At 44.4% G+C, this 25,713-nt stretch overlaps 2 protein-coding genes across 9 annotated transcripts; both read right to left on the bottom strand.

The window, feature by feature from the left end:
* Nucleotides 1-4,552: 4,552 nt before the first annotated feature.
* On the bottom strand, nt 4,553-11,848 carry LOC105014229. Of its 5 annotated transcripts, XM_020052388.3 has the most exons (9): nt 11,540-11,848; nt 10,894-11,059; nt 10,395-10,572; nt 10,177-10,249; nt 6,975-7,093; nt 6,755-6,821; nt 6,111-6,473; nt 5,072-5,383; nt 4,553-4,764 (listed from the first exon to the last, which is right to left on the bottom strand). In XM_020052388.3, exons 2-8 carry the CDS (start codon nt 11,015-11,017, stop codon nt 5,084-5,086), a joined length of 1,224 nt encoding a protein of 407 aa, XP_019907947.1. In that variant the 5' UTR covers nt 11,018-11,059; nt 11,540-11,848; the 3' UTR covers nt 4,553-4,764; nt 5,072-5,083. The 5 variants fall into 5 exon arrangements, with proteins under 5 accessions (XP_019907947.1, XP_019907944.1, XP_019907946.2 ...); XM_020052385.2 differs by lacking the exon at nt 11,540-11,848 and having other exon boundaries at nt 10,894-11,355; XM_020052387.2 differs by lacking the exon at nt 11,540-11,848 and having other exon boundaries at nt 5,188-5,383; nt 10,894-11,354.
* Nucleotides 11,849-12,003: 155 nt separating this feature from the next.
* fkbp15b (FKBP prolyl isomerase 15b) lies at nt 12,004-24,165 on the bottom strand. Of its 4 annotated transcripts, XM_013136632.4 has the most exons (30): nt 24,070-24,131; nt 23,673-23,946; nt 21,684-21,787; nt 21,500-21,578; nt 20,665-20,734; nt 20,476-20,550; nt 20,247-20,345; nt 20,012-20,161; nt 19,823-19,891; nt 19,544-19,687; nt 19,301-19,452; nt 19,132-19,180; nt 18,740-18,856; nt 18,555-18,639; nt 18,289-18,392; nt 17,932-18,132; nt 17,729-17,827; nt 17,552-17,646; nt 17,302-17,404; nt 17,038-17,070; nt 16,419-16,590; nt 16,131-16,267; nt 15,831-15,986; nt 15,565-15,717; nt 14,897-14,989; nt 14,673-14,789; nt 14,045-14,152; nt 13,342-13,922; nt 13,046-13,151; nt 12,004-12,772 (listed from the first exon to the last, which is right to left on the bottom strand). In XM_013136632.4, exons 2-30 carry the CDS (start codon nt 23,720-23,722, stop codon nt 12,692-12,694), a joined length of 3,582 nt encoding a protein of 1,193 aa, XP_012992086.2. In that variant the 5' UTR covers nt 23,723-23,946; nt 24,070-24,131; the 3' UTR covers nt 12,004-12,691. The 4 variants fall into 4 exon arrangements, with proteins under 4 accessions (XP_012992086.2, XP_012992087.2, XP_012992088.2 ...); XM_013136633.4 differs by lacking the exons at nt 23,673-23,946; nt 24,070-24,131 and adding an exon at nt 22,525-22,654; XM_013136634.4 differs by lacking the exon at nt 17,038-17,070 and having other exon boundaries at nt 12,005-12,772; nt 23,673-24,150.
* Between the last annotated feature and the right edge of the window lie 1,548 nt (nt 24,166-25,713).

Here is a 25,713-nt window from a genome sequence, read left to right as displayed (position 1 = left end):
GCATTGTACAAGCCACAGATTTCTTTCCCCCATGAAGAGATATTTTTCATAGACTGCTTGTATTACTTTAACATGTATTGCTATGTTACACCATTCCGGAACGTTCTGCAGGTTTAAATGAAATGGGCTGACTGACGCAGTCTGTCCCATGTGTCACTTAAAGAAGAGTGTTCACCAGTCAAAGATTTGACCCTGTAGGTCACTCTCAATTTGACGCAGCTATCTGGCTTGACCTGACCAGATATTAAAATGTCAAGATACTTCACACTACAGAAGGGGGTCATTTGACATCAAGAATGAAGAATTATGGACATGAGTGAAATAAATGTAAAGACCCTCCACATGACAAATATATTTGCCCTTTTGTAAGTATTCAGCGAGCTTGGGTCTGAATTGTAAGTATTCAGCGAGCTTGGGTCTGAATTGTAAGTATTCAGCGAGCTTGGGTCTGAATTGTAAGTATTCAGCAAGCTTGGGTCTGAATTGTAAGTATTCAGCGAGCTTGGGTCTGAATTATAAGTATTCAGATCCAAGCTCTGCTGGATCACTTAAGTTAGAGGTAAGGGCACAGAGAGTGGAGTATTCAAGTAGCGAGCCCAGTACTGGTCATGCAAACAGTTCAGGTCTCCTCCTCGGACCAGATTAGTCTAAGGTATATCTACAATCGGTGCTAGGACCTTCCCTAAGAAAGTGGTACTATTAATGTGTGGCTAATAGATATTGATTAATCAGGGCGAGGACCTCTCTAACTGGATGATTCAAATCCTTTGTGTTCCATGCAGTAAAAGTAGACCCCACCCTCCTCTTTGCAGGTGTTAAGGAGTCTTTCACTGTGTGCTCCAATAAAAAATGTGTTGAGGCACTTGAGCATAGTAGGCAGCACTATAAACAGTCCCTCCATCTAATCAGGGCAATAATTAAGAGGTGCAAAACGAGTGAAACAATGGTAAACCTCGCTGGTAGAGGATGCATGTGCATCTTGCAGCCACATACATTGAAGATGATGATTCTGGAGACAAAGAACTCAAGGGCCAAGTTGAAGAGTTACAGAACTTCCAGATCTGGTGGTCACCAAGTCTCCAAAATATATAACTTGATGCCTCGTTCATGCCAGTGATCTTAATGAGATGCCAGTAAAAAAATATGGTGAGCTACCAACAAATGTAAGCACCTGGAGTTCACTAAACAACATTGCATTTGGATTGGGCCTAGGTGCTAAGGCCAGATGAAACAAAAACCAAGCTTTTGGTATGCAGAGACAATCAATGGCATAATAATATTGCATGAAATGTGTTAATAGAAGGGCCAAAAAAAATGTGCAATAAGGATTTCCTCATCCAGCCCTGGCCACGAGGACCTATGCACAGCATGTAGTCTGACCTTTAGGAAGAGGCAACCCTGGTGTGAAGGGGCCCAGAAGGTAACTGGGACCTGTTTTTTGGATCATTGCTTATCTGTTAAAACCTGTCCTCACTTAATTCACTTAGACAAAACATAGTTTCGTTGTAAAAAGAAAAAAAATGATTTCCAAACACATTTTAAGGATAAAAGCCACCATGGCTGTGCAGAGTTGAGATGAGTGTGAACACGGGGAACCACAGAGCAGGTGCTGCCGCCGACCCTCCACTGATGTGGGGATGGAGGGGAACGTCAGAGAAGGGAGGAACGGAGTGGCGGAGAGAGAGGTGAGCCAAACCAGGTTTGTAAACGCCCAGACAGCTGTGCTGAAACCACCGGGACACTGGGGATGTTTGAGAGAAAGCACCTTGTTGGGGCTGGAGGTGGTGGGAGTAGGGTAGCGGACTGAATTCCTGGCATTCCTGGCCCACAAAGGCAGGATGTGTGTGCTGGCTTTGGTGCATAGGACGCTGATGGGGGCTGGGGGTGGGGTGGAGGCTTGTTTGGCAGCACCCCCTTTGGCCCACCGCCAGCCATTGTTTGCTAGCCAGACAAACATTTCCAAAAAAATGGTGGGGGGGGGGGGGGTCCAGGTGATATATCACTGCTGTCGCATTTCCATTTAGTCAGACTACTCTCAATTACTAATATTATGATACAAACCACCACCCACGGTCTGAGTATTCAGTCCTATCCACTCCTGTATGACAGCAGTTAGCGGCGTTGCTATTTTGGAGGCCTTCTGCTGTAGTTTCAATCTCAAGATGATGGTCTGTGGACACTACATAGTATTGAGAAGGGCCAGTGTTAAGTTCTAACCCCTGACAGTAAACCCAAACAGACCAATTCAACTTCAACATTTTACAGTATGAGTGTTTTTATTTAAAGTAGACATAAAAAATCTGTCTGGTAAGACACTTCCAAATATATAACGTCACACGCATTTCCGTAACATTAACCCTTAGCTGGATGAACTGTGTGCTTCATCCTAACCTAGCTCGAAGCACCACCTCTATAGATCAGGGCTCCACTGGATTCCTAATACTAGAGTTAATCATTTCACACTTAATGATAAGGGTCCTTTCCAAGAGTGCATATTTGTTCGTTAAATGCCCTTCAGTGAGAGGACGAATGCTGACCATGACAATTCTTGAAAAACCGTTAAATTGGGTAAATTCCTGTAAGGCAGTTGAGCAAGACAGCAGTGTAAAGGATGATGTCAGGGGGGCCTAGACAGGGATCCACATCATAATGACTCGTCCACGAGGACCCAGAGCAGAGCCTGATAAGTAGGCCCATGGTAGTCTAATGCAGGTGTGTTTGTCCTGCACCCATTAGGGCACAAAAGGGCCTCATTAAACCTGGCGGTTGGCCAAGCAGGAGTGCAGAGGGGAGCCTGTGGCCTGTGCATTCCTTCGCCCGGCCTAATAGCAACAGGGAATGCAGCCAGGAGACCCCGTCCGCAGAGCTCCCCACAGCACACCAATTACCTGTCCACGTTGAGGCTGAGTGACACGGCCAGGTGGGCTTTAGTCAGGTACAGACCCACCCAGCTTCTCATAGAGCGGGGCAGTGTGCTCGCCCACTGTGTTCATGCTGTAACCCAAAACTTCTGCTGAATCACCTCACATTGTGAAGCCCAACCACCTACGCAAGGTTAGGAGTTTTGGAATACTTGCATGACTGCCAGGTACATTACAAGAGCAATGCATTCAATGGCAAAGTCAGGAGAATTTCAGAACTGGACTATTAGGCTGTGACAAGACATACATTTTAAAAGCGTCTACCGTAACCGAGTATGCTGTCGGTGACCAAGCCACCTACACATAGGAAACTTCAAAATGAATCACTCTCTTCTACTGTACCTAATCAAATACGGCGACCGGATAACGAAAATTCACAAAATACTTGTTCTCCGAATCCTAACCTCGAATTAAATCAGACAAACAGATGACGGGCCAAGGCAACCAAAGCTACTGATGCTGCTTTTTGCTCTAGTGAATCCGAGGGCTCTTAAGCTGCACACTGCATATTAAACTAAGCGCACCGAAAATAAACATTTCAAAGGAACTTTAGTGTGGGAGCTGCTGGTGTAGCCGCCTGACAGAGAGTGTCCTGTTATTGGGGAGGTGAGACGGGCGGTGGGCTGTGTGGCACCATTACACAGTGGAGCCTGTGATTCAGAGGGGAAAATGTTATCGCCGAGAGACGTAAACAGCAAGTTCCAGGCTTATCCAACACTAACGGTGACACAAACACATGAAGCTTTCTTCGACTAACTGGTCCCCCAGGCTGAATACTAACCCACACAATGTTGGCCATCTAAACCTTTATATCTCATGACATCCAGAGCTGTGGATAAAACAGATATGTCCATGTAAAGTCAGTCATACTGGATAATCCCAATTCACTAGCACACTTCAGAGTATTAAGCATTCATATTTTTAAGCATTTTCACATTTGTTTATCCAGCAAGCACTAATGCCCAATTACAAATGTTCAGTGTTTTGCCATCTAAAAATAGGCCAGTCTGTTTGCTCAGACATTGAACGTGCTTGAGGTCATCAAAGGACTCTTTATACACTCATGAGGTCTAGCTAATGAATTCGTACAGGAAAAATACTTTTTCGATTTCAAAATGAAAGGTGCGCTACGGTCACATGATCACGAAATTGGTTAAGGTCTTCGAAAAAACAATGTTTTAAAAAGATAATCTGGTCTAAAAGGGACTTCACCCTGTCTCAGATATAAACACCAATCCCAATCAAAATGAGGTTCAGGTGTACAGCAGGTGTTTAGAGAAAGGTGATACACTGTTTGTTTTAATGGGCTAGAATGGGATGTCGATTCAATCCATTCAATTCCACCATGTGATCAACCATTTTCACCACCCCGATCAAAACATCTTCTTGCGGCCTTGGCCACACAAGGAACTGCCCTCCCCCTCCAGGTACCATGTAGTAATCCTGAAGGTGGAGTCCCTTAAACCATGAAGATGCCATTAAGCTGATATACCAAACTAGCAAGTACAGAATCATGCAATTCTATTGTTGACTGAGGATTAGGCCTAATGAAATTATGTAATATACTACTGTTGTAATCATGTTGGCTGTACTTTGACAGGAATAAGGAAGCAACCAGAAATCATGGATTCCAAATGTGTTTATCTAGAACACGAGGATGGCATCACAGGCCTCATGAGAGGGTTCACTCCTGGATTTTTGAGTCAGTCTTTCCTTGTCCAAATCAACCATCTCCATTGGTATCGGAGTTGACACTGGAGGGTGGAGGGGCTGGCTCAGACCCGCAGGCCCTGTGGCCTTTGTCCTCAGACCCCCCTCCCTGTCCTCTCTGGGGATCGTAGACCTAAAAGTACAATGCATATATTCAAAGTTAATATACATATACGTGCACATTTCTAAAAAGTCGTCAATGAATGATAACACAAAATGTATGAACATAAACATTGTTTACAGTATTTACAGTGATTGCATCTTTTGTGGAAGACTATGTATACACAGTCCAGGCACACATACACACACACAACACACACAAACAGACCGACAAACAGACAGACAGACACACACAGACAGACATTAAATTACATTAGGGTTACCCCCCCCCCCCCCCCCACCCCCCCCCCACCCCAATAAAAAAAAAAGGGTGAGGACACCTTGGGGTACTGTCAACCTGCGAACATGGTCCAGCGAACATGGACTCTCTGTGATAACCGGGCACAAATCCTGCTGGCCTGAACACAATAGGAATCCCAGAGCTCCAGTCTGTTACCATGGGACAGAGGACTCCCGGTGAGGTGATTGAAAGTGGCCTTAGGTATGCTGTTCCACTGCTGACAGGACTTAGTGATGGTCATGGCCTCTGGGGAACAGGGCTTCTCTCTGTCACAGTGGAGGGGAAGATTTGGCTTCCTCCAGAGATAGGTCCGTCTTCTCAGACTATCCCAGTCGATGTCCTCCCGTCCTGTCTACAGAGAAAGAGCCATGAAAAAAGAAAAGAAAAATACATTTAAAAAAACATAAATGTATACCATTCTCAACCAAAACCACGTTTGCTAAATTTGTCTAATTCAAGTCTAACCCACTACAAAATGATATTTTCCAATCTATCCCATTTTGACACGCCAATAGGAACTTTCAATGGACACTTGTTGTCCAGCATGAATAGAATACATCCGAAATAGTATAACTGGCATATTACATACATTCAATTTACTGTCTGAAATGTACCAACAGCTGAGCAGGTATTTGTTTCATTCATTCCAGACTAACTGCATATTAAGGAAGTGCGTGACCATGGATCACGCTCTCTGAGACGCCGTAAAACAGAAAATAAACACCGTTATGAAACTAATCAGAAAAGCTTGGTGAACTGGGAGCTATCAGGGCCGGCATCTCCAGAACCAAAGCCCAGTCCCACTCTCCCGTAACTCTCCCACACAGTGGAGCCAAAGCAAGGTTTTTCCTCTGCTAAAAAACCCGTTAAGCCTAATTAATATGATCTTGGTGACTGCAGCAGATTGAATGTGCGTTAGTTACATCATGTACGCTAAACGTTTCATTTCAGTCAAAGGGAACCGGAGACGCCCTGCTAACGACCAGCCAGGTTAGTGCCCAGACACACTCAGAGTTAGAGAACCTTGATGGGGAGACAGAAAGTCATAGGGAGGTTGTGCGACAGGCAGTATGAGTAACCTTGCTGTCCAGTTTGTACTTGAATGTGGAGTTTTCCTGATGGGTGTGTCTCTGTGTCTTCTCCCTGACACTGTGGAACACCACAGGTTGGGTCCTGAGGAGAAAAGGACTGCGGGGTACTGAAGGGGGCTGTGGGCTGGTTTGAGTCCGGCTCTGGGTCTCTTGGCCAGTCTCCAGTGTCAGGAGCTCCTGATTCTGGAAGTTGCCAGGCTCCTCCTCCTCCTCCGTCTTGGGGTCAGTGTCTGTGCCAGACTTGGTCAGGGCAAGGTCACTGGGGTCGACAGCCTGCTCGCATCTCGGCTGTGACAACGGTGTCAGCTGGAAATGCACCATCTTCCCCATATTCTTGGAATTCTTTCGGTTCTATAACAAAGTAAATGTAACTGTAAATCTTACTGTAAATGTAACTGGTGTGGATCATGCCCTGAAGGTAGGCATCACATGAATGGTTTACTCAGGGAAGAGGGCAGTTTACATCCCAACTCTGAAGTTACTCAATTTAAGTTTACTGTAAACCTGGTCAAATGTCCTCGTAGAGCATGCAGAGTGAGCCCCGTCCCCAACATTCCAGAGCAAGATTCATGACAAAAGGTGCAAGAACCTGCACATACAATTTATGACAGCAGTTAAAACAAGCTACTCACCATGTTTGAGGTGTTTGAGGATGGAAATAAAATTAACTCCTTGACAGCTATATGGGGAGATTTAGGCCTGTGTTAAAGATACATGAAGAAACATGAATATTTTAATGTCTAAAAAGTGCGACACAAAGTACTTGTAAATTTTTCTTTGCCTGTAACAAAGAAATACCAACCAATGTTCCTGATAATTAGAAAACAAATACAAAATAATAAGTCAAATGACCTTTTTTGGGTGTGGCACTGAGGGGTGTATTGGGGATTGGGTATCCACATCACTAGGAATTTAGAGCTCCATGATGTACTGGAGCAGCTGACAAGAGGACTCATCTGAACAGTGTTGAGCTGCAATAACATCCACAACAGACATTACACAGGATCTGCTCAAATCCAAAAAATATGAATGACCATGGCAAAGTAAGCTTATATTCTACAAAATCTGTCTTTGGTTTTAAACAAACGGTGAAAGATAAAAAAAAAAAAAAAAAGTAAAACAAAAACAAATTCAAACAGTTTTGACAGATATAAAACTATTTATGCAGGTATCACAGTCAAAATACCATGTGATTGATGACATTTGACGTGTCAGAAATCATACAACCATCTTTCCTGCAACCCACCTTTATTACTCATACCTGCCTCGTGCACAGGTATCTTGGAGAGATAGCGGCAATGGTTATGGTTGGCACTATCCAGCCAGAGTGGAAGCTGAACGCATCTTGCCCTTGAGCAGCTGTTATTTTTAAGTGACTCCTGGCCCATTCTTGCCTTCTTTAATATTTGGGGCAGGGCTATTTTTTTTCACAACAGCTATTTGACTGCCAGCCATCTCAACATGCCATGTGGGAATTATTTTGGGCCCCACGCCCTTAAGTCACAGTGAAGAGCAGACCTGAAATCACTGAACGCAGGTGTTCACTGGATACTAGGAAGATGGGGCCCACGGGGCTTCACACCCGCCGGCCTTAACAGGAGTGACTGTATTTGTCATCACTCATACGCATGCAAGATGCGTCTTTCCCACGTGTGAAACCTTGTTCCCTCCATCAGGGAATGAAGGTTATTTTAATAAGGCCATTCTATTGTTTACAGTAGAAAGGGTTGAACAATTGAGAAAAAAACTTTCTGCACGCCACTTTTCTACCTAACGGATTGTGTACAGGTGTCAGTAATAAAAGGGCAGAGATCCTCAGGAAGAGAGGTTACTTTCCCTGGCAGTCCACAGATACGGACGGACAGTGCCAGCAGCCAACGCGACGGATTGTGGTGCTGATTGCTCCTCATGCAAACAAAGGAGAGTTGGGAGTTAAGTGACTCATTTCCTCTCTCCTGTAAAGCTACTGACGACGTAGTGATCATAGGAACGGGGATAGAGGAGGAACCAGGAACGGGGATAGAGGAGGAACCAGGAACGGGGATAGAGGAGGAACCAGGAACGGGGATAGAGGAGGAACCAGGAACGGGGATAGAGGAGGAACCAGGAACGGGGATAGAGGAGGAACCATGAACGGGGATAGAGGAGGAACCATGAACGGGGATAGAGGAGGAACCAGGAACGGGGATAGAGGAGGAACCAGGAACGGGGATAGAGGAGGAACCAGGAACGGGGATAGAGGAGGAACCAGGAACGGGGATAGAGGAGGAACCAGGAACGGGGATAGAGGAGGAACCAGGAACGGGGATAGAGGAGGAACCAGGAACGGGGATAGACAAGGAACTAGGAACGGGGATAGACGAGGAACTAGGAACGGGGATAGACGAGGAACTAGGAACGGGGATAGACGAGGAACTAGGAACGGGGATAGAGGTGTACTCCAGCAAGAGGATCACATGATACAAGCTGCTGAATTACAGCGGCTATGAGGGTGAGTACTGAGTGCAAATCAGATTAATGGAAGTTTTGTACATGATAGATGTAACAGAAATCACTGAAATGACAAGCTTTTATAGAAACATTTGATCTTTTTGTATGAACCAAACTTTTTAGATTTGTGACGCTTACATGTGAATCAGTAAACCCCCCTGCAAAGCTGTCTTTGTTGTTACATTAGCAATTTAGATTAGGTTAACCCAACTTAAAAAAATAAACACAAAAAATGTTGTCGTTTGAAAGTATATAGCAATTAACATAAGCAGACAGGGAATCATCACATAAAATGGCTAAAATGTATACCCGGGTTCACCAAAACAGGTGCAATTATTTAGAATATCATGTGATATTCTAAATATTCAAAACTCTGACTGGTTTGGTCTTACCCATATGGGTGTGTGGTAACACATCATGCCAAGATCAAAAGACCTATCCAAGGTCCTCAGAAGTAATGCCATGGGAGGAGTTCCATTTCCTAAAAAGTACATCATTACACAGTCTGAAAGATCATCTAGAAATGGAGAAAATTCCAGACCACTGGCAATCTACATAGGACAGGTCGTCCTAACAAATTCTGCCTGAGAGCTGACCAAAAGATTCTCACAGAAATCTCCACTAACACCTGGGTAACATCAAAGGATCTACAGGCCTCTTTTGCCACAATCAATGTCAAGATGCAGAACATTCAACTGTTAGAGACTGCACAAACATGACATAAATGGGAGATCAGGAGGAATCTCAAGACAAAAAGAATACTGTGACCAAATAAAGTGAAACAAAAAAAAGACCAAAACTAGTGAAACAATGTGCTCTGGACAGATGAAATAAATTTGAAGTTGTTTATACCAGACATCACATTTGAAAAATAAACAAAACACTGCCTTTGAACAGGAGAACTCAAACCAAATTGCTATGATTGAGTGAACCATGAATTGTATATTGTGTTAGAGAATTCTTGAGGAGAATATGAGGCTACAAAAAATGGCTCGATTGAGTTATTGCAGCGAATGGGGCAATGCCTCACCACTTTCTCCAAGGTGACACCATTAATGCCAAAAACGTTTCAAACGCTGACCTCTACTGGACATATTAGATCCCCTGAACATAGTTTAGCAGATAGGGTAGAGGATTAAGGAACTCTTGGCCATTACTGCCTTGAGCTTGGAGTGGGCTCTGCTGTGTAAGGATTACCATCCAGTCTTCCAAGTTGAACCAGCACAGTCATAAGACTGAAGAATGCATCAGATGGAGGACACATCTCGACATCGACTATGGTCAGATAAGAGTCTTGGCAATGGGGCAGGGTTTTAATCACAAATTGGAAATCACAAAATTGAAGAGAAAAACAGAGTGAAACTATAACTATAAAAAAAAAAACACACAATCATCAAATGTAGTTATTTTCATTTCATTGATGTTTAGGTTGTGGTGGCAAAAGGTTTATATTATAATGGCATTTTAAATTGAAAGAAAACTGAACCATGAATTACAGTAGATCTTGGCTCTTTTAATCTAACATCACTAGACAGTCTTTCTCTCTTATGTTACCATAACCTACCTTGACTCTTTTGTGTTGCTTGTCACAAGGACTTAGGTCAACAGAGTTGAACCGGGGAAAGTGAAGATCCTCACTGCAGACAGCAATTGGAATATAAACTTGGTAGCAATTCAAACAAAAAATCCATAACTATCATGAATAACTCAGCATTTCGGATGTGGCCAATAGCAACATAGCATATTGACTTATTGAGCTGCAACAATACTGTTTTCTCTCACCGTTCTAACGATTTGATGTGGTCTCTCTGTTGGGCTTTTGACCGGCTGGAGAGAAGAGCTGGAGAGGCATTTCTGGCAAAATGACTGTTACTTAGCGTCTTGAGGACCCTCCCTTGGTGGGGGTTTTGGAGAGCCCATTCTGATACATTAACCAACGTAAGAGTTGGAAACGTTTCTGCTAAAGCAACAGTGAGAACAAGAAAAGTACTGTATGAATCCACTGTGACATATGATGATCCAGTGTCTTATGTTGGTATGGCATATTGGGGGGAGGGGGTTCAGGGTCAAATTGACCAGTCTATAAAATATATATCAAACAACCCTACAATAGTAAAGCCTAACTATTTAGTCTCCACAAGGAAAACGGCTACGTCCAACATCAACATGAGGTAACTGAGGATACAGTGAGACAGGAAAGAAACAGAATCTTATTTCTGGTCCCCACATATATGGAAAAACAAACGTGTGTGCCTGTGAGTTACAATACATGACCGCCTACCTTCTTCATGGGCCATGACCCGCCCATCTGATGATTTGCAATTTATGTGGGATCCCTTCATTAATGCGTTGCTCAGACCCCCAGCATCAATGAGGGCACTTGGCGCATAATCAATGGGCCTCATCCAAAGCCTCACTGGCACAGCTAGGGATACATTCGAGTGGGCCTGAGTTTTGAGGAAGTAGCGACAGATCTGAGTAGGGTCCATAGGTAGGGTCGAGTAGTGAGGTATAGTATACGTTAATGTAACATTACATTTACCTAAAATACTACTACACCTTTTCCCCAGTGTAATAGCATTATTAGAGCTAGTGTCACCTCTAAAACATACTGTGGGCAGATGTGTTTCTGTTTGGTTAAATTAACTAGCTAACAACTGTTGTGCACTGTACAATAACGTTAGAACAGAGCAGCCTCATTGTGTTCTGGTTGCCCACTGCATTATAACATCAAAACATTGAGAAACGTAACTAGCAACTGTAGCTTGTTCAACGGTACAGTATGTAGTTATTTCTGGAGTGTACTAAATAATAGTTCAGGTTCGAAACGTTATTCTATACTGTGTACTGTCGTATAGTAACTAGCAATTGTGCAATCATTATTTGGGTAAAGAAATCCAACCTAGTTAAAATTAAGATATACGTACCTCGTGAAGGGCAACTGAATTTACTGAGCACTTAAGCACAATAAATATATATAGCTAACTGATGAACTAGCAAAAAAGCTAAACTGTCAGAAAGACATTCAGACAGTATTTGCGTTACCAGGCAACGGCGAGAAACAGCCATATCGGTACTAGTCATCATTTCTCCACCTGCTGGTCAAACCAGCGTATATAACTTCATTGGGTCAACCTTTATCATAGTTGAACTGTTCTACACATGCGTTCATTGCTTGAACTACAGTGTGATAAATTGAAACTAGCTAGAAAGTCACAACATTATCTCAAAGGTGTTTTTAAATGGTTAAATGTTGTAAATATTAGTAAGCATGTCATAGTATGGTATCAGCATATAGACTGCCGGTCTTGAAATTGTTATGGATGTCATCACCAAAATGTTCCCGAAATCTCTGATGCAATGAAATAGATACTTTTTTTTTTTCAATTGTTTTATGGAATGAATCTAGGTTAGACATTTTTCAAAAGTTAAATATTCTTGAAGCATCATTTTGTCATCATAAAAAATGACAGCAATGAAAACTCAGACAACAAAAACAACAAACATATTAGGGAAATGCTAAATAAAATCAAATAAATTAACACCCAAGCTACAGTATTTAAAAGACCCTAGAGCGTAATTGTAGTCTCTAAGGCCCAATGAAGGCAACAAATGACAGTACTAACACACCGTTGATTTACTTTGATTGTGTTGGGTGAGGGGGAGGGGGCTTTTCCAGGGCCATGTCAGCCTTACAGATCAACACGGCACACAGGTCACAAAGCATGTTAGCGTCAGTCAAAATGGCGTCCTTTGCACTCAGCATAGTAGTTAGAGCACCTTTAATTGAAAGTTAACCAAATCAAATCCTGAACCTCAAGTGATAAATCTGTCAGTCATCCTCCCCACCACCTCCAATTTGGAGGGATTGGGTAAATCGGAAGTCAAATTTTGGTTGGATCGTGTGATGACAACTGAATTAACTGAACCTGTAATCCTTAAATCACATTGTTCAGAGAGGCTCATCTCCATGTCCTTCCTGGTATAGTCGGCTGTTGGACAGTGTAAACCATCTCTCTATAGGCCGTTCTGTCCATTGACATTAATACTCATAATACACCCATTATATTAGTTGTTGCTCAGCCCAGCCAGTCAAGATCATCTTCTTCATCATCGTCATCACCAAACAGTGGGGCTGGGGGAGGTTGTCCCTTTAAGCTCTAAAAAAAATAAAAAAAATAGAAAAGTATATCATGAGAGTTGCCTTAACTAACACAGGTCATTCGAAAGTAGTTCCTGTCATAGATGTAATATAGAGACTTATAGAGAACCATTCCACTGAATTCTGCCCTGAAACCCTCTACATGTAACTAAATATCCTGTTCAGAATGCCCCTTAACAGACAAACACAGGTTTCACTGACAAACAAGGGGAACACAAGCAGTGTGTCGAAATCTGAGGGAACTGGTGTGGCCCGGGAGAACCTTCCTCACCAGTTCATCCTCTTCCTCCTCAGTGGGTGGTGGTGGGGGTTTGGTTGGGGGTGTGCTCAGGAAAAATGTGTCCTTCCCATTTTCCTCTCCTACTCCCTCAGTCAGACTGAGAGAATAGCAGAACACACGAGTCAGAATGGATATGGAGTAGAGAGAAGGGAGAAAGATGGGAGGCAGAGAGAGTTATGCAGGAATGCATGCATATTAGCAAGGGACAACAGACTTAAAATGGACATAGCTAAGGCTCTGTTAAATGAGACTGGGTTGTATAGTTAACTGGTCTCTATAGAACTCACCTTGTTACCTGACCAGAACTGTCATTTAGAAGGTTTGGTGGTAGTGGGGGATGGGCTGGAGGACCTGTGGCTTTGGGGCTAGTTACATCCAGTTCACAAAGGGAATCCTCAACAGTCACACTTATTTTCTTCTCCTCTGAGGGACTTGCGTCACTTTCCAACTTCATTTCTGTTCCCATCACAGAGGGCATATTCTCCTCAGGGTTCATGTCAGAAGATGTTGGTCTGGGCTGGGGTGAGTGTGGCTGGTGCTCTGGCTCTGGGTGGATGGCTTCCTCTGGTTCCGCTCCGGTCGGCTTCTCTGTCTCTGGTACTACCTCAGAGTAAACCCTCTCCTGGACATTTCTGGGGTCTCCCTCCCTCTGTCCAGGGGACTCTCCAGGCTGCTCTGGCTCCACCCGTTGCTCCTCCTCCTGCTGACCATTCACCTTGACATCTTGCAGTGGTCTCTCCTCTGCCTGTCTCTCATTACTGTCCTCCTCCTCTTCCTCCTCCTCCTCTTCATCCTCCTCTTCTTCTTTGTTTTCCCTCTGATGGGATGAAGGTCCCTCTGTGCTGTTGAGCAATTGTAAGGTGACACTCTGCAAAGGCCAAAGACGAAACATTGTTTCACAATTTCCCAAATCCATTCAGTCCACCTTCATTCAGAATAACCCAGTATCAGAAGTACATTTTCGATTATTATCAAGCAGAGAGGCTGTACCTTTATGGTGTTCACAATTACTCCAAGCACAGCACTGCCTGTGTAGGTGTCATGTAGGTCGAATTCCGCCCTCAGAGAGTGGAACACTCCATTCATCACACGCTTCACCTGCCAGGAAAAGACCAGGGTGAAACCATGGAGTACATTATGGGTTGATACATTTACTGTAGGATCATTTTTTCTTTAGTATAATGTGAAATCTTACAGTAAGTCTACAATAGTTTGATTATTATACTATTTTTAAACATTCCAATTATTTGTAGCCATTTTTACACTTTCGTTGAATAAGAAAACCTACATATAAAAAAAATTCTACAAGGTATAATAATGTAGAAATTATTTACAATGTACTATAGAAAACTCCCTTCCTGAAAAACTATTCTAGCCTGTGTTTGTCATGTAGCCAGAACACTTTAGCACACATTTTCTCCATATCATATCACACAAAGGGAATATCCCCCAAAATCACACCATAAACACAGTATTTCAGGGACTCTCGTTAGGCCTGTTGGGAGGACTGATAACATGGTACAGAGCTGAATTCCTCTTGGATAACGGTTTGGATATCTCCTTCCCATTTTTTTTCCAGTCCAATAGACCCTGAAACAAGTCGCAGAGTCCCCCTCACCTCCCCGGCAGTGTCCTGTCCTGCAAACTCTTGCTCTGCCAACCTCCTCCTCAGCTGAGCCACTCTGCCCTCCAGCTTCTGCCTCACTGCTGCCGACGACTCCTCCAGGCCTGAATACTGCCAGAGGGAGAAAGGGAGGTGGCTGTGCGAGAACCTTGTGACACTATGGAGAAGGCTCTGAACACTCCTGCTAATGCTATACTAGAATGTAAAATCATCAGTACCTTTTGTTGTAGGGCCTTGAGCTCCTCGCCCTGCCCCTGTTGCTGCAGCAAGCGCTGCTCCTCCGAGTCCCTGGACTGCTTCAGAGCTGAGAACTGTGAGAAGGAGACGGAGACAGTTATTCCAGCAATACTCAAAGATACTCACTAGACAACCTGCCATTTCCCAGTCATGTACTTGTGTCATTCCATTATTAATAGTTAAACAACTTAAAACCACCAAAAACATTTGAGCTCCAGGGTCCAAAGGGGCATTGAAAAGAGAGCGCACGGTGTACGGGGTGACATTGAAAAGAGAGCGCACGGTGTACGGGGTGACATTGAAAAGAGAGCGCACGGTGCACGGGGTGACATTGAAAAGCGAGCGCACGGTGTACAGGGTGACATTGAAAAGAGAGCGCACGGTGTACGGGGTGACATTGAAAAGAGAGCGCACGGTGCACGGGGTGACATTGAAAAGCGAGCGCACGGTGTACAGGGTGACATTGAAAAGCGAGCGCACGGTGTACAGGGTGACATTGAAAAGCGAGTGCACGGTGTACGGGGTGACATTGAAAAGAGAGCGCACGGTGCACGGGGTGACATTGAAAAGCGAGCGCACGGTGTACGGGGTGACATTGAAAAGAGAGCGCACGGTGCACGGGGTGACATTGGTTTGGATATCAGACAACCTTCTCCTGTAGCTGGGTAAGACTCTGCTCCAGCGTGTCCCTCTGCTCCGCCAGTTCGGCAATCGCCCGTCCATGCTGCTCCTTAGCCAGGGCCAACGCCTGCGCGCACCTGCCTTTCCAATCCTCCTCCAGCTCTGCTTGGAGCTGGGCTAGCTAGAATGCACACACACACACACACACACACACACAGACAATGACCCTTCACGGACTAAACAAAAGGTCTTATTATCACCCTCATACAAACACATGGACCTCCGGTACAGAACCTGCTCTGAGGCGGCCTGTCCGGTGTTTGTCCGGGCCTTGTGTAGCTGGGTCCTCAGATTGGTCAGGTCCTGCTGACTGACCCTCCTCAGCTCCTCCATCTCCTCGTCGCACCTCTGCCTTTCGGCCTGCCACTTCCTCTTCCTGTCCAACAGCGTCTAAGAGAAGATGAAGACACCCTTTGAGCTAATGTCAGTTTTAGTGTTTTTTTTCTACCAGGGGCGACAGAGCCCGACGCAGCTTGACATAAGCGTCAGGAGCTCAGCTCCAGAAAGCAGCACGACAGAAACGGTCGCACTCACTCGTTCTACACCTTCCTTGTCGGTCTTAAGGTCTTGAAGCTCCTCCTCTACGTTGTTCACTCGGAGTTCCATCTCTTTGCGTTTCTGCTTCTCTGTGCGGTACTGGGCCTGGCCTCGCTCAGCTGTCTCCTTTAGCTCTGCACGCGCGCACACGGACACACAGACTTAGTGACAGTTCCACGTCTCACCAAGGTACACACTCAAACATACACGGACAAACATCTTTGTAATCAATCCAAAGACAGAAGTCCCGTTTAGCGCACATCATCATGCATGACTACTGCAGACCTTCTAGTTGGGTCTCTAACAAGGCGATGCGTGAGCAGTGTGTGTCGCCGTCCTGCAGGGCGGAAGTTAGTTTGCTCTGTAACTCTGCCGCCCTCTGCTGGTGAGAGGTGGCCTCCTGCTGCAGTTGGGATACCCGGGCCATAGAAGTGGCCAACTCCTCTGTCAGACGCAGCTGCAAGACAGAGAGCAGCATTGTTATTCGCCAACGTTATCCATCTGTCATTAAACAGGCCAGACAGAGGGCGGACCCTGTAACCTAAAACAGCGGTCTTCCTTCATGACCACTAATCGGAACAGGAAGCAATGAAACGGGATGGGAATCGTGAGGCCTCGGACGTGTCCTTCTAGTGGTCATGGAGAAAAGGAGTGAAGAAGGCCATCTCAGAGCTTTTGGCCAGTGAGAGGACATGGCCGGGCGTGAGGGTGATTGGCCGGGCGTGACGACAAATGAGAGTTAACACGGGAGTCCGACGTGACCCTGTGGGAGGAGCATGATGACTGGTGAAGGAGGGGGGACGGGGGGAGGGGGCGAAGGAAAAGAAAAAGGTTAGCAGAAAGAGTGATGGGAAGGACGATACAGGAAGTGAGAGGCAGAGAGGGGAAGATCAAACCGGCTCACCTGGCCAGAGCCCAGGTCCTGAGGCAGAGCGTGCTGGAAAGAGAGAGCAGTCACTACCACGTCAGGGCCAACTGCCACTGGACGACTTACTGGTCCATTGGATAAGTCTAGGATCCCTAAAGCCATGTCAGATAGTGTAACAGGACCCTCTAGAAACGCATGAGCTGAGTGGTCACTGGGAGCCTGACATAACCTCACACTACATTGGCCCTGCTGTGATAGCACAAGGGAAGGTTGGGGACAGCTAGTCGTGCCGTATTCTACCTTATCTTGCTCGGCCTGCAGTACCCGGGCCTGGTTGTGTTCACTGGACGACTTCAGGGTGTCATTCCGTTGCTCCATCAGCAGGTTACTCTGCTCCATGTACCTGGGCGACAACAACAATCAGCTCAGCAGGACACGTGGAGAAACAACAGCGCTGTCCAAACAACACAGCCGCTCTGCTTCTGGCAGGCAAATACCAAACGGGCGCCATCGGCCAATAGCATCTCCCGGATCAATGCCCGAGTCGCACCTCTGGTTCTGGTGGATGAGCTCCCCGATCTTGCGGTTCTGCTCCTCGATGCGTGCGCTCTTCTCGTACACATCCTTCTTCAAAGATTCATTTTCCTGGAAATATATTGAAAATACATTCATGTAGATATTTTGTAGATTTTGTGATAACAGGTTCTAAACCACCCTAAGACTATACCTGAATGATTCTTTGGATGTTGTGCATGATCATAGATGTTTCCATGGTGACACTGGGCATAGCCAATGACTGGCCTCCTTGCCTCTGAAGGTTTTCAACCTGGCAAATCATGAGAATTGATAAAAAGTTAAGTGTCTCACACATGAGGTGGAAATGCCTGGTAAAAATAGAGGAAAAAAAAATACCCTAATATTTTTACACACCTTTGAAGCCAACTGGTCCACTTTATCTGCCACTTTGCCCACCGCCAATCGGATCTCAGTATTATGCTGCCGAGCTTCGGTCATGAGGAAAGAAGTGACCTCGCCAGCACCTCCCATGTATGGTACAGTCTGGGTAGGGTACATCTGGCCCATTGGTTGAATTTGAGAGGAGGCCATAGAGGACGGTGGATATGTGTAAGGCTACGGAAAAAACCCATAACAGGCTGACTTAAAGACAACAGAAAAATCGAGGAAAACATGTTAGAAAAACAAAGGTTAGTCTTGTAGTCGATAAAATGCATGGAAAGGTGTCAAACCATCCGACAGCTGAATGAAGATTACGTGGGTCATAGTCACCTGACAGGCCTGAGCAGAGCCTGCCATTATAGGCTGCGGAGCAGCAGTCGTCATAGCAACAGGCATCAAGGCAGAGGGCGGAACTCCGTGAGGGTGAGAAACCACTGGAGGGAAACATTTACACAACGTACAAACTGAGAATTGACCTCCCTGGGCCGCCTGCAGAGTGTTCCACATTGATATACATCAGTAACAATTCAATAAAAATGATGTATTATTAGATACATGCAGACTGATGACACGGCAGAGTGTGTGGGGGTTGTCACCTTGGGTAGGAGCCTGGGGGGCAGTGGGGAGCTGCACTGGAGAAAGAGTCGCAGCACGATCCTTTACCCTGGACGCACTGGGGTCCTAGGGGAACATACTCGGTTACGTCTACCATCATTATAGCGGTTAGTGTTTTGTAGGTGCAGCAGAGTTAAAAACAAAGCCCTTGGACACTCCATCTCACCTCCATTTCAGAATCGCTGGAGTCAGGCTGGGAGGAGGGCCCTGCCATAAATGGCAACATGGGCTGACCCATCTTGGCCATGCGAGAGATGAGCTTGGCTTTGGTGGCGTCTGGATTCTAGAGGAATACAAATATGAATGTAACCTCCCAGTGAAAACCACACTTAGAATTTTGTCATATTGGGCTAACCATCACCTAAACAATAAATGTAAACATTCAGAGGGAAAAAAATAAATACTCCCATCGCAAACTGATTTTCATAAAATGTCATTCGAGCTGGCCAATCAGCAGTCCAGAGAAGGATAAGCTGGCCAACCAGTGGTTTACTGACTACACAATTTCTTCGGACTGGTACATGCCCACACCCTAAAGAAAACAGCGATGACGCTCACCGTCAACTGTTCACTGATGGAATTTGATTTGGCCCAAAGTGGTGGTTCCCTGAGAAAAATAATAATAGTATAAAACAAATGAAAACCTAGAAAGAAGGACGAAGAGATAAAATATCTGAACGAATTGACTTTGAATTGGTTGTGTGTTCCGGAGTGCCCATGTTCTTACACTGGCCTCCCGGGATTTGAAGCAGAGGGCTGCGCCGGACCTGCCGGGAGGTCCGGGCCCAGGTTCTCCACGCTGGGAGCAGGTGAAGGGGCAGCAGAGTCCCGAGACCCAGAACTGGCATGGTCCGACCCACTGTCCTTCGCCAACTTCACCTGGAGACGCATAAGTGGCATGAGGAGATGGACACTCGTCAAATATGACATTTGTGAAAGTGGAGAGATTCTGGAGAGGAGAAGGTCGTACCCGTCGTAACTCCGCCTCAAAGATGAGTGTGCTGTCAGGCGGGACTCGGTTGGCCACTCCATGGGAACCGTAGCCCAGACTGGCAGGGATCACAATGAGACGTCGACCTGACTTCCTCATGCCCAGCATACCATCTTCCCAGCCCTGTAGCAAAGAAACACCCTGATTCCTCTGCAAGTACGGGGGAACATAGGAGGGCCCTCACTATTATCTGGAAAAAGTATCAATTGTCCCTATACAAAACCCTAAGGTATCCCCTTTAGAGTACGGAAGACCAACCTTAATCACTTTCCCAGCACCCAGCTTCAGTCGCAGCAGCTTGTCTTTGTTCATGTTGGAGTCAAACATCTGAAACAGGAGTTGGACTCTGAACAATGCAGTGTCACTACATGCCAAGGCCAAACGGACACATGGCAACGTACTGGGAACTGCTCCAGTCACGCGGCACAACAAACGGCTGTATCTTACCTGGCCGACAGCGTGGTTCTGCAGGAGCCACCCGGTGTATGCCACCTCCAGGGAGTCTCCACTCTCAACCGCCTGTCCCTCTCCTAATGCCAGGTCCTGTACCACCACCACCTCTAAGAAGGGGGCGCTGTTGACTTTTGCCAAACACACCTAAACCAAAAAAGTCAAAATGTTTTGAGTCGAGGTCACGCCAATATTTATTAAACAATTTCTGCACAAAGCAAATCAACATCACCTCTTTACAGAAGTCCACTGCGGCTTTCTCAGTGTCAAACATCAAGGACCAGTTCTGGCGCTGGTCATCATAAAAAGTGCAGTAGTTACTTGGCTGAACCTGCAGGAGGCAATGAAGAGAGAGGAGTTGGATTTAACAATTTGAATTAAACTTCTCTATTCACATGCTCATCCTCCTTTGACAAATTCACCATAAAAACAAACTCCACATGAATCTGTGATAAACTCACCGTAAAAACAAACCCAACATGAATCTTGGCTGCAGTCACTTGTTTCTGTTGACCAGCATAAAGCAGGAGTTTGTACTGTAGGAAAAAGATAAGTAACTTTTAAATCATTGATTTAAAAGCAAACATCTATAAATAATCATTTTCAGAGACAGAACTCAAGTACAAAAATCTTTTAAAAATTGCTCTCACATCTTTGGTCGTGTGGTTACCCAAGACTGCAGCTCCCAGCTTTCCTTGTTTCTGATACTGTCCGTTAAGACTGAAGAGAAAGAGGCTGTGTCAATAATTAATTAAAACTAAACAGTTTAATGGTTCTTAAGATGAGACATTCCACATGAGAATTTGGGCATTATAGACTTTTAAACATTTGTTCAATCATATTCATGGCTAAGAAATGGCTCTCTGAACTTGTTTCTCCACTCACAGCTATGACCCAGTGTTAGTTAGTTAAGAAGATTATATGATAAAGGGATATTTGGTTTGAGTGTGTCCGACCTCATTTTCCACTTTCTGTTTTAAAGCAAAATCCAGGCAGTCGTTTGGTCAAAGGTCCATTTCTGAGATGTATTTGTCTGTCTAGCTGCGTGCACGAGTCATATACTGCAGTGGCAGGACACACTAAAGTAACCGCCCGAAAACATCCCAACATAAACAGCAAAACCATCCTATGTCATTGAGGTCCATAAAGGCATGTCAATGCAAAAAAATATATATAATAAGGAAACGTAACAGTCGAACTGTGTTTATTTCCATTTTCTATCAACTCATTTCTAAATCCTTGCACTGAGAGTCTCGTGTAGCCACACCCCAAAATTCCACACAGCCTGGTACTCAAGGCCAATACACTGTTGATGCCACTTTCTAACACCACACTGTTTTAGGGCTATACACTCCACCCAAGGGAAAAACACTTCAAATGTTTAACATGCAGTATATTGTGTATGTGCATTCAGAGACATTTCCATGCAAATATAATGTTTGATGTCAAATGTGCGGCTTTTTTAAAAAGTCATTTTATACTCACTATTTGAAAGCATGGATAGCTGTAGCCAACAAGACTAATGGAGCACCAGGGGGCGGAGTGGGTTTCTGGGTAGGAGGGCCTAGGGGGAAAAAATAGTCTTTTGACAGTACGCCTCACAGGTTTACCATGGAATATTAACCTCACCTAGTCACTTTTTCATTCATTTATAGAATTGTTTCTTTACCTGGGTTTGAAGTCTTCCTTGGCTGTTTAGGGGCTGTATACTGAAAGGATTCATTGCCCTGACTTGCTGCTTGGTCCAGTCCAAAAAGTGATGCCAGCTTAGCCCTGAAATAACACCGAGCTATTGAGCAAATACATTGCCTGTGTCAGGCTATTTGGTGTAATGTAACAGACAATGACAAAAGGGAAGTTTTTTATGAAAGAGACTAATACACCATATAGGACTCCAGACACCAAAACATATTGCTATCCTGTCAATTATTAAGCTGATTTGCCTACTGTTCCTGATTTCAGCTGACAACTAAAGAGAGAAGTGATAATACTGAGTAGAGAACAGAAGCCACATACCTAGCACACCACCACCACACATTGTACATCAAGTCCCATGCCCAAACCAGAATAAAGCTGTTCTCATTAGCCCATTCATCTGACAGACTGAGGGTTTTATGAATCCCAAAGCTACTGCCGCTAACATGTCAGTATTCCATAGTTAACTCCACAATGACTTGTCCCATGTAAAATAGTTAAGTAGCCAAGACACACACTGAATAGATCAACAAAATAATTGCATTTGCTAGAATAGTCTCCATAGTCACGTACAGCACTATAATCCCCAGCAATATCACGTTGCAATAACTGATGCATGAATACACGGGTCATACCACTTGTTGCAGTAGAACCCATCAGGAACAGAACAACCATTCCACAAATTCACATCAGAAAAAGCCCCATAAACATCCTGAAGTGCTACAGACAGTGGCAATAGCATGCATCGTTCATCATCAAGATGGTAAACACTGGGCTTATTTGAACTCTTCCCTCCAGGGCAGGGTCATACTGACCCTTGGATCTCCCTCCACAGGTAGTCATTATCCCTCAGCGCAAAAGCCATGGTGGACACCTTGAGTCCTGGGTCTTTGTTGCTGAAGACTTGTGGTGAAAAGTTGGTCCTAAAGCCTACACGTAAGAGCGGCACAGGCTGGCCAACTCACTACATTTCGGTTAACCACCCTTTTCGATGGCCCCTTCGACGTTACTCAATGTCTCGCTTCACAATGCAGTGACACCTCGGCGGCTAAACCGACATGATATCATTGGAAGAGTTGTCGAGCTCAAAGTCGGTCTGCAGCAGTCCAGAGTGTGCTGAGCGGATCTGGAGCAGGGAGCCCTCGCCCTGCTGGCTCTAACTAACAGCATGTGAGTGGAATTAAGAGTCACAACGAACACTACCCCCACCCCCCATTGCACTGCTCCTGGCCTACACAAGCTTTATTCTTCCAAATCATATTAGTTGAGGGAACAATTGCCCCAATAGCTTGGAAATGTTAAGAGAGCAAAATACAAAGCCTCTAGTTGGCAGCTAGCCTGTACTGTAAACGTGACTGAATAGCTTTGACCTTCAATGAAATTGATTTAGAGACGAAAAACAATGAAGATAGAATGTTACTTGCAAACAAGGCGACTGAAATAATCAGGTACACTACTGAATGAGCAAATCCCATTGATAATCATACTGGGCTACCTCTGGCAGTATGAGAACTGGAGGACAAAACATGTCCAAAATAAGCATACTCATCTCAAGTTAGTTACACGAGTGGAGCCAAATATGTCCCAGCAAAAGTCAGTGAGGTCACACTTTACATCGATGTTTATTGTGCAAGGCATGTGCGCGACTGGACTCGTTCAAGTCTGTGATTGTGTGGATGGACATGACGATGATAGTGAAGTCTTGGGGTACCTGTAGCTAATTTTGTCAATCCAAATCTTTTGGCATCGATATACATGCTAGCATTAGTGCAGTTTTTTTTTCTTCAATTAAACTTGGTATAGGAAGATTTCTGATCTATGAAAAGTATAGCCTAACTTCAATTCAGACAATGTCAAAAAGAAAACAGGCAAAAGTATCTTCCACATTGGCTTGAAAAAGCAGTCACGGCTTAATGTAGTCAGCTAGGCTAGCTGGTTAATAAGAGAAAGAAAGCGAACTCACCCTCCAGTTGGCGATAGAAAATCTCCATCCTCGTCGTCAGCGGCAAACATTTTGAATTAATGTTATATTGTGTACAGTAGCAGTACTAATGTTAATCAAATATTATTGTGTAGTGGGATGAAAAATATAATTGATACTTATTGAGAAATAACTACTTTAAGAAAACAAGTGATTTCTCTTCCTGTTTCTGCTAACGTCAGCTGACAAACCACCTGACCGTCTTGTGAATTTCCGGTATCCTACACGCTGCATTGCGATTTCCTCCGTTAGGTCGCTGTGTGAGAAATTGGGTAAACAAACATTCATTTTTCAGTATTTTTAAATCAATTATTCGAACGTCTGGACGTTTGTGGGAGTGTGCGGATATTTTTGCTCATAAAGGCACTGTGAAATTAACCTGGCAATGGAGACGTTTACTTTACTTTTAGCAGAAACATAGATTTTGAGTAAATGAAACCATCAATCACGGAGAAAATGACTGTACACTCTTCAGAGCAGCAATGCTCCACTTCTCATTTGCATATCACTTTGGCCTTCAACCTAAGTGAAGATTCTGATTGGCTGTTAACACGGGTCGTTATGGAGTATAAAAAAAGCGTAGTTCTACATCCCCCGAACTCACTTGCGTTTCTCTGCTGATTAAGAGCTTTAGACAGTAACTTATGTTACTGGTATTAGTGATGGGAAGTTTGAGTCACTTTACTGATCCGGATCTTTTCGAATCGCTCAGTAAAAATAACGAATCTTTCGCCTCATTTCGTTGATTTGAGTCAGCCACAGCCCTTGCTGTAGAAATAATAACTTCAAGGTCTCAAAGCAAGTGGCATAACTTAATAAAATGATATTACTTCTGAGTGTGTCTCTAACTGACTGGCCATTTCACAACCCTTACACATTCTCGATTCGCAAATGCTATAACATCCTGACCTTTGTGTACACCAGTGGTTCCCAACTAGGGTCCTCAAGTACCCCCAACAGTACACATTTTCATTGTAGCCCCAGCCAAGCACAGCTGATTCAACTTGTCAACTAATTATCAGGCTCTCATTGAGTTGAATTGGTTGTGCTTGTCCAGGGCTACAACAAATATGTGTACTGCTGAGGGTACTCAAGGACCGGAGTTGGGAACCACTGGTGTACACTAATAACTTAGTGTAGACGTTCCTATTGCTGCCTTATGAAAAGGTCTGACATGCAAAATACAAAATATGTCTCTATAGGCTTTTTTATGGTTAAATAAAGGTTACATTCAATACATTTTATTAGTAGGCCATAGCTATGTTTTTAAAGATAAAACCCCCATTCACCATTAGAAAAATGGTAATAGAAATCATAAACGTGCTGTTTATTCAAAGCCAATGTTGATGAATATTACTTAAGTGCAATTAACTGTAATTTTAATTCGGAAAAGCATAAAAACACTGAACTGGGTTACCAGACTTCACTAGTTTCAAGAAATCATCTGGAGAGAACAAGGGAAAAGCAGTTAATTCATGGAGAAGTGTAGTGTGTGAAGAACAATAAACTGAGCAAATATGGCACAGATGACATCAACCTTCTTTTGAAAGAGGTTGGAAAAGTAATTCAACAAGAGGGTGGATGAAAGGTGAGGAGGTGGAGGAGTGTAAAAAGGGTGGAGTTTCCTGAGAAGAAGCAGTGTCTTTGTTAGCAGATAGAGAGGATAAAAAGGTAGTGAGGATAGAATGAAAGGATACAAGGTCATTTGGATGTTTTGTTTCCCTCCATTTTAATTCAGCGGACTGAAGCCGGAGGGGATTACCTTAGTTGTGAATGTGGGCACTTCAGCTTCTGCATCTCCATGTGTGAGTGTCTGTGTGTGTGAATGTGTGTAATTCTCCCCACAATCTGTTACGACGGATTGTGTCTGCTTGATCTCCTTCATCAACATCAGGTATGGTATAGGCTTAGAGCATACTGTAGTCAACTAAAATAAAAAGTGATTGTAGATTATTTTCAGTTACCCATGTGTCTAGTTCCAGTTAGAGAGTGAATAATAAAATGAGCAGAAACTCTTAGTGTA

Source organism: Esox lucius, chromosome 13, assembly GCF_011004845.1.
Source record: "Esox lucius isolate fEsoLuc1 chromosome 13, fEsoLuc1.pri, whole genome shotgun sequence".
Lineage (NCBI taxonomy): Eukaryota > Metazoa > Chordata > Actinopteri > Esociformes > Esocidae > Esox > Esox lucius.
Note: the sequence above shows the minus strand (reverse complement) of the source record. Positions and strands in the feature narration are given on the sequence as shown.